This window comes from Pteropus medius, unplaced genomic scaffold (genome assembly GCF_902729225.1).
Source record: "Pteropus medius unplaced genomic scaffold, Ma_sr-lr_union100, whole genome shotgun sequence".
Lineage (NCBI taxonomy): Eukaryota > Metazoa > Chordata > Mammalia > Chiroptera > Pteropodidae > Pteropus > Pteropus medius.
In genome coordinates, this window is record NW_024349800.1 from 50,335,597 (window position 1) to 50,348,581 (window position 12,985).

Sequence of the window (12,985 nt, forward strand, 5' to 3'; positions counted from 1 at the left end):
AAAAAAGTCAATATAAAATTACATTTCATACACATACATGTGTATACAAAAAGTCATTGATATGCGCACATCTGTAAGAAAGCATTATAGAGAAAAGCATCACAGACTGCCATGAATTAAGGAGAAAAGATGACAAACACATTTAAAAGTGACAGGCTCAAGCTCAGACTACATATAAAGATTTAAGAAAAGCCTCTAGAGAACACCAAGACTATGGTGTTCTAATTATGGAATTCACAAGAGATGATAGGAATCTGAAAAAAAAAAAAACTAGATAAATGAAAAAATTCTGATAATTTTTAAAAGTGTTTGTGTTAATTATAAAATTTCTGGATATATTTATAAAATGGAACGGATATTTTCCGTTGAAATAAAAATGGTTATGCCATTGAAACATGTTGTTGAAAACATTTTTCTTAAACATTACACCTTCTTAATGGTTTGTGTGACTATTTTAATTGTGTATAACCCAGCCCAAATATTTCTCTAAATGGATTCAATCATTCTTTCAACTAGAAGATACCAACTCTCCAGGACAATTGCAATGTTTCTATGCCTTGGACTTGTTCCAAACCCCAGGGGAGGCAGGCAACCACTGAAACTGTGAAGGCTTTGCCTTGCTGGTTACCCTGACAACACAGTCAAGTCTCAATGTCATTATCATGTTATTAATATTTGCAGTCTTTATTTTTTTAATTATAAAATTATTTTTTGAATAATTCAAATAATATACTTTAGAAGCAGCAGACTCCTTTTCTGAGTATGCTTTATAGAAATATGTGTTCTCATTTTCCTTCTCAAATGATTGCATATACTCAATGCACACACTCTGCTGGTAAAAACACACTTTCAAATCAATAAATGAAATGACATTAAGCCTTTGTTCACTTGGCTCTCACCATAAAAAAGAAGTCTGGACAAGAAGGCTTTGGAGGTAATTATAATAAAGTGAGATTTAGCAGCAATTCCATTTCTAAAAAGATGGCTTAAAGAAATAAGTAGACAAGTGAATAAATGTATAAAAGATGTACATTCCATTGTGTCTATATGCTCAAAAAAGAGGCACTTGGTAAAACAAATTAGGATATATCCATACAGAAGAATGCTATATAGTCATTAAAAATGATATATAGCTACAGCTACTGATATGGAAAAATGTTTAGGCTATATAGCTAAGTAAAACAAAAGGGTCCCAAAACAGCATGATGCTAGGCAGTTTTGGTCCACCTGCGCTTACAAATAAAATGTGTGCACTGACAAGAAGTGATATCAAAATATTAACGGTGGGTATTTCTACTGATTTTTCATTTTCTTCTTATGCAATGATTTAAACTATAAATGTCATTTGAATTTTTTTTTACAATGAGCATGTATGTATATATTAGAAAACAATAAAATGACTTTGAAAAAGTTCTCCTGAACATTTTGCATATTTAAAAATAGGAATTTGACAAGCAAAATAAACAAAATACCCTCTGGAATTTAGGTTTGTACAGAAGGGTGGACCACAGTGAACGTGGGCTCCTGAGGAAGCTTTGAACTCATTTGGAGTTCTGCTTTGGGAATCAATTCTGTTTGATGCCTGATGGTCCTTTAAGTATGGAAGGGGAAAGGGCTCTTAGTTGAGCTCGTTGCAACTATAAACATTGCCAATATATCTAAATGCTCCTTCTCTTTCACAATGTATTTCTTTTCAGAATAGTATCTTTATTATTTTTGTCTTTCCATTCCCACATTTTCCCATTTCCCCTCAATGATCATGTTGTAGCTGCCAGCCTCCGATAGACACACGGACCACCAGAAACCAGTGAGTTATAGGAAGCACACTGGGTCTGCCAGGGGTACGCAGACCCCAAATTAAGCAGCCCCGAAATGTAGAGGTACAAGGTTTTTAAGCCCTAAATCCCATTCCTCATTCTGTCTTAAACACAAACGTCTATTTTTCTCCTATTCACTACCTGTCAACCCACAGGTCAGGTGTGCAAGTGGGAGTACAGAAACAGAAAGCTTATTGTTAGAATGTCATGTTCCCATGGGCGATAGCCAAGCAGTAATTTTCCAGCCAGCACATCCACAGCAGTTGAACCATTTTGCATTCCCACCAACAATGCACAATGGTTCCAATTTCTCCACATCCTCACCAACACTTATTTTCAGGGATTTTTAATGCTACTTCCAAAGTGCGAAATGGTATCTCATTAGTTTTGACTTGCATTTCCCTAACAATTAGTGATGTTGAACATCTTTTCATGCGCTTAGTGGTCATTTGTATATCTTCTTTAGAGAAATGTCTATTTTAAAATTGAGTTGTTTTTCTGGTTGTTGAATTGTAGGAGTTCTTTATTCTGGATATTAACCCCATATATTGAATATATGATTTACAAATATTTCCTCCCATTCCAGAAGTTGCCTTTTCACTGCCCTCTGATGTAGTTTTTAATTTTGATTAAGTCCAATTTACATTTTTTTCTTTTGTTTTTTGGTGTCAAATCCAAGAAATCACTATCAAATCCAGTGCCATGTAGTTCTCCCCATTTTCTTCTAAGAGTTTTATAATTTTAGCTCTTACATTTAGGTCTTTGAACCATTTTGAATTAATTTTTATATGTGGTGAAAGGTAGGGGTCCGACTTCATTTTTTTCCATATAGATATACAATTTTCACAGAACTTGTTGAAAAGACTTGTTCTAACCCCCATTAAACAGTTTTGGCACTCTTATTGAAAATAATTTGACCACATGTGTGAGGGTTTAACTAAACTCCAGATTTTATTCAGGTATCACCAGCTTTTCCATTAATGTCCTCTTTTATTTTAGAATCCAACTCAGGATACATTACATTTAGGTGTCATGTCTCTTTAGCCTTCTCTGGTCTGTGATAGTTTCTCAGTATTTTCTTGTTTTTCATGACCTTGATAGTTCTGAGTACTGATCAAGTATTTTGTAGAATGTTCCTCAGTAGGAGTTTGTCTGCTGTTTTCTCATGATTCAACTGGCTATGAGTATTTTGAAAGAACACTCCTGAGGGGGAGGGGCCTCTGATCACCTCACAAGAGGTGATATCCACATGATGGCACTGAGGATGTTAACCTTGGCCACTTAGTTTTTATTCTCCCTCTTTAATTCCTCCCCCACATTTTCAGCCCTGACCTATGGATGTTGCCGTTTCCCCTTCAGAACTGGATCTCTGAAGGTGGGGCGTCTCCTCCCACATGCTCACATCATACATCCGGGGCCTGGTGCACCCGGGATATGGCCTGTGGCTCCACCTGGGGTGCGAACCCAGGACCCTCTGTGTGTAAAGCAGATGTGCTAACCACTACACTGTGGAGCCACCCTCCCTAAGTTGGTTAAGTTAGTGTTTGCCAGGTTTCTCTGCTGTGCAGATGACTTGTTTGCCCTTTTCATTCTCTATTCACTGGAGTTGAGTCCCTAAATTCGGCCCACACTCAAAGGTAGAGGGGCATGCTGCAACTTCTGGAGCAGAGTCTACATACATTACTAGGAATTCTTCTTTAAGATTTATCTCTTTTCTCTTCCCTTAACTGTTTCAGAAAACATTTTTACCTCATGTGTAGGTATCCTAGAAATGTAGTTTTGCTTGTTTTTGAAACTTTCCTCGATCATTACTTACAGTATTTTGCTATTAAAGAGCAATGCTATCAATACTCTTACACATAACTCCTGCTACTCATGGGCACGTTTCTTTAGGAAATATACCTAAGAGTGGAAATGCTGGGTTATAGACCATGTGTCATATTCAAACGTACAAGATAATACCAGACTTTTTCCAGTGTTTTATCAATCTGCATTCTTACTAGCAGTGTATAAAAGTTCCCACTGTTTCACATCCTCACCAACAGTTGGTATTCTTAGTCTTGTTCATTTTTATCAGTCTAGTAGATATAAAACCTCATTACAATCTTAATTTGGTTTTTCTGGATTACTAATGAGAAACTTTTTATGTTTATTCTCCATTTGCATATTATTTTTTTAAAAAACCGTTAATCTTTTGCCATTTTTCACTGAATTATCTTTCTTCCTATTTATAAGAATTCTTTATATATCCTGGATCCTTTCTAAGATATATCTCTATTATATATATCTTTGTAAGATATATAAACATACATACATGTCCTTTATAAGCTACATCCTTATCTTTGCCCCATTTGTGGTTTTTCACTCCATCATATAAAGAATGAGTTTTTACTTCAATATAGGCAAATTTATACATCTGTTTTTGATAGCAATTTAAATGTCTTGTTTAAGAAATCCCACCTCCCTCTCTCTCCCCAACCTCAGGTCCCAGTGGTATCTTTTTCTAAATTTTAAGGTTTTTTTTTTTACCTTTTATATTTAACTTATCTAGAGTTGATTTTTGTGATATGTATGTAAATAGAATGGGTTTCAGTATTAAAAACTAACATTATGTTGAAAATACCAATGAAATCATGGGGAGATGATGCTGAAATTCTCAAGTGCCCTTTTAAGAGGTTAGCACCTATTCCTTGCCCAATCTGTCCTTGAACTAGAGAATGATTCTGATTGCCAATAACTTTCATTAACTTAATAAGCAACATTCACATAGACGGCCACGATTTAGACTTTTGCTTCTTCAAAGCACTATAGCATACGTGTTATTTAGTGCAGTTTGGTTGTCAAAAAACTGAAAGGATTTTTAGTATGTTAATTGAAATTTTTAAATTTCCTTATATTTCATTTAAATCCTGGCAAACAGAAGCACCTCTGAACAGTGAAATAAATTTACTTCAATCAAGCAGTGGGGGGAAAAAAGGTATTATTTTAAAGCAGAACCTTCTTTTTATGTTCCTAGCAGCCTCGTGGTTGACTAAAATGGTTAGAAGTTACAAATGAGGACTCAAAGGCAAAATTTGCCCCTAAGCCAAGAGAACCACCTTTTGCATCAAAAAATAAGGCATACAGTTCTCCAATATTTCTCCACTTTATTAAGAGTAACCAATGTGGTATTTATGTATCTAAATATTTACTGTAAGTTTTCAGTGACATTTAGATTCTGAATTATCTTCCCATAATTAAGTTAATTTAGGCACACTGATTTGCATTTTATAAAAAACACTTAGCTTTAGGTCACAAATAGGACCAAGTATAATTTGCAAATGTTACAGTGATGATTACAAATCTCAACTAACCTCTTTCTCAAACTGCAACCACTCATTTAGTCTTTAATGAAAATAGAGACCAAAAACAAATATTTAAATGTATCACTGTGTGAGATTCTGGCGATTAAGAAATCCCTGAAGAAGCAGTAAGCTGTGACTAATAGAATAGAAAGCTCAGACCACTGGCAAGGCTTAATTGCAAAGTATTTAACAGTATGCCACAAATTTTGTTTTCCTAAGAGGAGCCAGGAACTACAGATGTCATTTAGTAATGCATTGAAATGGCATTGCTAATTAGGAGTACTGCACAGAAACTCCGGGTCACCTCTTCTTGATCTATTTTGGATAAGCTTCCACTATCATAGCATGGCCCTGTAAAGGAAAAATAAGTTCAATTAGAGCAACAAAAGGTGATGAATTCAGCCAACACAAAGGCAGTAGAGAACAATGGGAAAAGTACAGACTTTAGAGTTTGATCCTGGCTCTGCCATTCAAACACTCTGTGATCTTGGGAAAATTATTAGCCATTCTGAACTTCAATTTCCTCTATAAAATGGGGCTCATGGTGCTTACTTGTAGTGTTTTTGTGAGTTAAATTAGATAGCATACAATATATATACACCCATACATTTCTAAACAAACATGTACACATGTACACATATATGCCTCGGAGTCTGTCTAGTAGAATCTGATTTTTAGTGGTTGTTCCGTAAGTGGTTGCCATTAAAATAAGAAGCCACAGGGAGCTTTTTCAGCTGTACAAAAGTAAACATAAAACAGTGACCACTAACACCAGTAAATTTCTAGATGAGGCTTTGAAAGGTTAAGCTACTCATCCAAATCCACAAAGCTATTAAGTCACAGGGCCAGAATTTAAAACCAGGTCTAGATTCCAAAGCCACTGGCTCTTCTTCGCTATTCTACTCAGGTAAAGATGATCTGAGGGCTCACAAAGGTAAGAAAGTAGGAAACCCCTCTCCAGCACTATGCACAGTGCTCTCTGTACTAGTGATCTCCCCACCTGAAACCAACCATAGAAATTTATGATTTTGTGTGGCTAAATCCTATCTGAAAATCACAATCATTCTATCTTTTGGACTGCCATCAAACCAGTTAAAAGCCTAACTAATTTCCCTGCTTCTAGGTTCAATTAAATCCCCATACATATTTAAAAAGGAACTATTATTCATAAGGCACCAAGTTGAACACTGTAGCTACAAAGATTTGCTACATGGTTTATGACCCCAATCTAGTATATAACATATCTCAAAACAAACTGTTAGATACTTCACACAGGTTCAAGCAAACAAAAAAAGAACAGAAATGGGAAAGTTTGACTTCGAGTTATCCTAAAAGGGCCCATAATAAGGCAGAAATCTCCTTCTCCAGCTTTATTTAAAATACATTGGTTTCATGTTCCAAATCTTTTTGATTGCTCTAGATTAGTGATTCTCAATTGCAGGTATTTTGCCTCCCACTCTCCCCAGAGGACATTTGGCAATGTCTGGAGATTTTTGGTTGTCCCAGTTGTGTGTATATGGGAAGATGGGTGTTCCTACTGGAATCTAGTAGGTAGAAATCAGGTTAAATATCCTACAACCCAGAACACAACTCTCCACAACAAAGAATTATCTGGCCCAAAATGTTAATAGTGCCAAATGTGAGAAACTCTGCTCTGGATCCACAATGATGGATTCTTCCTCTTGTCTAATCATGTTTGTATCACTCATTTGGCTCTTAATGAAACAAGTTTAATCTAGTGTCTAAGATGCATCATCTCTCTCCTCACTACAAGAAAGGTACTGGGTATTATTCTTTGTTCATCCACGAAGGCATCTAGTATTATGTTATTTATATACTATGTGCTAGATGAAAGATTAAGGAACAAACACTCAAAAACAAAGGACATTAATCTATGTGGACTATGCACTACACACAATGCTACGCACTAGCTGTTTTCTTTGTTTAAACGTGGTATAGAAATATGAAGAAAGGCTCCAGTCTTAGTTGAATATGGTTTTCTATAAAAAAGTTACACAGATTAAAAAATGCTTTTGATCATGAAGTCTAAAATGTTCCAACCTATAACTGACTCCTTGTTTCTTCAAAGTTTCTGAGGAAAAGCCACAAATAAAGCCTTTCAACTGTAACATGTTTATACTTTTACATATCTTGATTATTCTCTTGATCAGCAACAGAAAGTTACTGTAAACTGAGGGAAAATCAAATGTTTCCATGAGGGTTAAAAAAAAAGATTACAGCCAGCCTTTCTTTAGGATTTTATTCCCAGAATGAAATGCTATGGTAGGTAGGAAGTTGCTGTACCACAAGTAAAGCAAGCAGAAAAAAATCTGTAGAATGATATAATTTCCCCCAGCTAAATAGCAGTGAGAGGTAAGTTAATTCTCCAATTAAGGTATAGTTCATTTCTGAAGAAAGGCAGTTTATCTCTTGGAGAGAATTTATAGAGAAGTCTCATGGTGACTAGATAAATGAATAATATTTTATTATTAAAAAATATATCAAAATGTGAATAATAACTTACTGGTGAGGGGATTAAGGGTGATCTAATTTTTTTCTATATACTTTTTGTACTGTCTATAATTTCCATAATGAGTACAATACCACTTTTATAAACAAAAAAAGGTAAACATTATTTTAGGAAAAAAATTACTTGGATTTAAATAGCACCTTCCTTCCAAAGTAATATCGGAATTAAAATTGTACCCCCCTCTCCCCACAAAAATAGGCTGCTTTTTTGCCTGGTTGCTTGTCATCAGAAATATTGCTCTAAGAATATTTCAAACTAAACTAAATCAAATAGTCTTGGATGAGCTTGTTTTGTTTCTAAGAAAATGACTTTCCTATGAAGCTCCCACAAAGCTGTTGTGACATACCTGACCTCCAGCTGCACAGGCAGCCACTAAAGCATACTGGCCTCCTTCCTTCCGTAATCTGTTGGCAGCTGTTATGACCAACCGGCAACCAGTGGCTGCAAATGGGTGTCCCAGGGACAGTGATCCACCCCAGTTGTTAAACTTCTCCAGAGGAGGTGGTCCAACCTGGCTCCCACAAAAACAGATACAAATACAAAGATGAGTTTATTTGAGATAAGAATCAGGCCAGGCCCTTAGTAATAGGAAGTAACAAAGTGGGAGGGAAATAATAACTTAAGACACATCACAAATTATTTTACTGCAAAAGAAGAATACTAGGTCAATTCTGAAAACCAAGGGTCTATTTAGTTTTCATATAACATCGGAATGGGAAGAAAAAAAGGAAACCTAAAATTTTGCTGTATTTTTTAAAGAATTTCCAGGAACTATTTTGCAACTAAGAAGCAAATACATGTAATGAAACACAAACTTCTTCATATGAGAAACTTTCCCCTTCATATTTTTACTAGCAGGTAACTAAGCTCCAAATATTAAAGTGTTTTTGGAAATCCATGCATATTTACCTTGGTTTTTCTACCCATGAAAAACTTACCTTGGTTTTTCTACCCATGTAGTTTTGTGCAAACCAATCGGAATCCATGGCTTTTAAATTAGCCAAAATCTGACCCTAGAAGGGAAAATAATTCAATAAGGACCTTGTTATTAATGTTTCCCGAGGCTTTGTTTTATGGATGTTTATCTAACGCCAAAGCTCAGCAAATCTTTAAATCTGTTTTCACTGAAAAATTTTTAAAGAAACAATTCGGTGTTTTTGAAGGGTCTCTAAGAGCCTCAAAAAGTATGTTTTTCAATGCGGTACACGTAGCGCTGGATTCTCTCTGGTTATGCCCCGCCAGCAGAGTCAGCACTTCAAATACAAAGCTCCACTTTTCATTTCATTCATGTTATAAACTACACCTTGCCCTCTCCCACAAATGTGCACATTTTTTATGATTATAGTTATTTAATATTTGTCTTTAAAATGACTTACTGAGAAAGCTTCATGAAATTCAAAAGCATCAATATCGTTCATTGTTAATCCTGCCTTTTCTAAAACTTTTGGAGTAGCATATGTTGGTCTGAAAAGAAAAAATAATATGTTAAAATTTTACATTTTAACCTAAGAGCGCTTTCATATTCCCCAAAATGAATTCTATATGGCTATTAGAATGTCCTCTACTCGTTCACTGATTCTACTGTACAAATGTTAATTAAGTGTTGAGAAGACAATAGTGAACTGAATAGACATGGCCTCTGCCCTTATGCAGTTTATATTCTAGAGTCAGGGAAATAGATAATAAACACATAAACAATGAAAGAGTAAGACAAACGAATGAAGTGAAGAGCTAGGACAGAGACTTCAAAGGGCAAAGCAAAAGATATGGCATGGCTAGTTTGAAGGACATAATGGAGGCCAGTGAGGGTAAAGCCTTGTAAGGGAGGAGGCAGTCTAAAATGAAGAGGCTTTCATAAAACGCTATTCTGAATGTTGTACAGTAAGTAATATGAAAAAATGCTTATGATATCTTAATAAAAAAATAGAAAGTTATATACATAATTATTAGTAGAAATTATAGGAAAAAGTAGAAAAGAATCCAAAACTATAAAATGATAAACCAATATAAAGGATTGTGATTATTTTTTAAAAATCCAACACACAAACCATTTATAAATTCAAGGCTCAATGTGCTTTAAAATCTGTGTAATAAATGTGGGTAACCAAATATTTCTGATTATAATCCAAGGATATATATGCTACCTACCCAAGTAAAAGTTGATCTTTTGGATCTTGAGACACATACAAAAACTCCCTAGGTAAAAAATAGAGGGGTTAGCTCCAGTATTAAAATAAAGAAACCAGAGGCAGTTTATTTAAACATTTATCTTACCTCAAATACGCCTTTGGCTTATAACCCATGGCCAGAGCTTTTTCCTCTGCCATAATCAGCATTGCAGATGCACCATCAGTCTGAAACGTTAACCAGAACAATAATGTTAAGTTCTTGAGCCTGTTGTAGGTATTTCCCCAGCCATCTTCTTCTTTGTCTTGTTCCTCAATCTGCCAACTAATTATACTTATATGGTTTTTCTACACAGCAAAACCTTTTCAATTTATCTACCATTAAGTCACAATTCAAACACACACACACTACAGTGTTTGACTCATTTTTGGAGGATGTTCAAAAAGTAACATAATTACCAAATGGACAAATAGGTAACTTTAGAAATATAAATTCAGTTACGGCCATGCCACCCTGAACAAGCCCGATCCTATCTGATCTCGGAAGCTAAGTAGGGTTGGGCCTGGTTAGTACTTGGATGGAAAACCACTTAGGAAGACCAGGTGCTGTAGGTGTAAAAAATAAAAAATAAGGGATTGTAAACTGACAAGATCCTTGCAATCTGTAAGGTCACCAAGAGTTGACTCGCCAAATAAATAAACAAACAAATAAATAAAATAAAACAAATTAGAAATATAAATTCATAATAAACTTAAACTAAAAGGTTGTTTTTTTGTTTTTGTTTTGTATTTGGTTTTGCTTTTGGCACAGAACATGAAGAATTTTATGAATTAAAACAATTCGATTTACTTATTTTTTTATCTTCTGGACTGTTTCTTAGCTGCTTCCTACCAGTGTCTTCTAGGTGATTTTCTTCTACTTATAAATTCCATAGCAAGCAAATCAATGGGAGAAGAGACACAGGTAGGCAACTGAGAACATCAGAATCACAGTCTTCTTTCTTTGGACACATCCAATGTGCTCTTTCCTAGCTGATAATTGAGGAGTTGTGGGACAAAGAGGTACCACTGAAAGAGTCCTTTACCATGACTTCAAAAGAGCCGGAAAAAAAAAAATCCAAAATTCTGAAGAAAAGGAAACTACTCTGTAGAGTTTGCAAAATCAAAACAATTTCTATCACATTATACCATTTTTTTTATAACTCAGTAACCCTGAAGATACTTTGTAGGCACCACCAATAGGGTGGCCATAAAGTATGGAAATAACTGACTCTACATTACAAATGGTTTATGGACATTACATTAATATGTTCAATGCGCCACTGTGTAAAATTGCAATGAATGTGGTGCATTTACACATTTCCAAAAACCCATGTATCTGTGTGTATTGCCTCTGATGATCTGCGTTTCTGGCGTCTGATAAATCTGCACCATCAGCATACTCCAGAAATAATCAAGGGAGTTTAGATCTGGCAAGGGTTTGGCCCATGTCACATGGCCCTATCATCCAATCTGTTTTTGGAAATGATCATCTAACCAGTCCTTCACCATCCAGGCTTAACGAGGTGGTGCATCATCCTGTTGGAACTACTCCAGGCACCCTTCCCCTAAACCAAGAGCAAGTATTAAATAGTCGCTTACCAAGGTCAAATATGGCACAAACATGTACCTATGCACCTATGTTTCATCCAGGTAGGGGAGTTATATTGTAAAAGAAATATTGACTAGATGGACTACATCCAGAATATTACACCCAAGGTGGTAGGAGAGGGGAAATCACATCTTACAAGCAGAAGCAGAATTAATAGGGACGTTTAATTGAGGAGGAGCCAAAAAAAACCAAAAAAACAAGGAAGGATATGAAGCTACCTGCAGATAAGTAAAATAAAAATAAGGATTTATTTATTCTCTGACAGGAGAATAATTTCAGGGTCAGTATAAAACAACATTTTCTAACACTCAGAGCTGAAAGAGTTATCTTATCACTCCTTCTGCTTACTTCCTACATCTTTTATGACTCCCCAGTTCATATCCTATGCTCCAACCAAGCTTTACTGCAAACAGGCCCTTGCTCTCATTCCTCTTTGATTTTGCATTTGCTATTCCTTTTGCCTAGAATGCTTTTTATACATTTCTTGAATTGGCTTGTACTCTTCCTCAATATTTGCTGCTCAAGTGTTAACTCTTCTGAGAAGCCTCTCTGATCCCCCGCCTCCCGCCCATCTAGGCATCTTCTCGAACAGCCTATGCTTACAGCCATCACAGCGCTTTCTCCCGATATTACAATCATCTGTTCTTTTTATCTCTAGTGCCTAGGATAGACAATCAGTTTTTTGACTGATTAAGTATCTGAAGAGAACAGCCTTTTGCATCTGAATGGTGGCTGGATCAGGTGATTTCTAAGGCCTTAAAAACTATGGTTCTTCTTTAACATTATCTTTATAATGAATAACTATTTTTTAAAGCTTCTATTCATAATACAAACAGACCTACTTTAGGCTTTTCTATTAAGAGTACACAAATATAAAAATCACTAGTAAACACATATAGCACACATCAGTTACCAGGAAAGAAGAATTTGCAGCTGTCACTGTGCCATAGGGCTTGATGAATGCAGGTTTTAGTTTGGCCATCTGCTCCAGGGTGGAAGGACGAATGCCATTATCTTTGGTAACTGTGTCTTTTCCTATAAAAAATATGAACTTTTTAACTCTAAGGAACTATAAGCATTATATCATCTCTAGAGAAATATGCTCTAAAAATTACAAGAACAAATGAAATGTAAACCATACCTATTGGCTAAAAAGGAAGTCTTTTATTGTTATCAAGATATTATCAAATTTTAAACTAAGCTCTTAAGACATCTGGAAAAAAATCTGATTTAACAAAAAAAGGACACCTTATTTTAAGATACTCATTCACATTTGGCTATTCCTGTAGTGACCTCACCTTTAGAAACAATAGGTTAAGGATAAGACATGGTACGTGCTAACCGCCATGTCTCACTTCTAGTTAGTTATCTGCTAAAAATTTATTAACTAAAGGGATTTACTGGCCGGATCACTGCCTATAGGTACAAAATATTTTAACAATGATGCATTCTGCTTCTGTACCCCGGCTTGCTTACCCACCTCTTAGTTATCAGTTAATGAATGGAGGAGATATAGT

At 35.4% G+C, this 12,985-nt stretch overlaps 1 protein-coding gene and 1 pseudogene across 2 annotated transcripts in view; one reads left to right on the forward strand and one right to left on the reverse strand.

Moving 5' to 3' along the window:
- Nucleotides 1–4,946: 4,946 nt before the first annotated feature.
- Nucleotides 4,947–12,985, reverse strand: part of HADHB (hydroxyacyl-CoA dehydrogenase trifunctional multienzyme complex subunit beta) — a 28,832-nt gene continuing 20,793 nt past the window's right edge. Inside the window, exons 10-16 of one of the 2 annotated variants that reach the window (XM_039887627.1) lie at nt 12,382–12,503; nt 9,966–10,045; nt 9,840–9,887; nt 9,068–9,155; nt 8,630–8,704; nt 8,038–8,202; nt 4,947–5,512 (exon numbers count right to left, since the gene is read on the reverse strand). In XM_039887627.1, coding sequence (XP_039743561.1) covers nt 5,477–5,512; nt 8,038–8,202; nt 8,630–8,704; nt 9,068–9,155; nt 9,840–9,887; nt 9,966–10,045; nt 12,382–12,503 — 614 coding nt within the window. In that variant the 3' untranslated portion in view covers nt 4,947–5,476. The remainder of the gene's footprint in view (nt 5,513–8,037; nt 8,203–8,629; nt 8,705–9,067; nt 9,156–9,839; nt 9,888–9,965; nt 10,046–12,381; nt 12,504–12,985) is intronic. The other variant, XM_039887628.1, reaches the window with a different exon arrangement.
- Nucleotides 10,314–10,432, forward strand: LOC120622267 (uncharacterized; annotated as a pseudogene).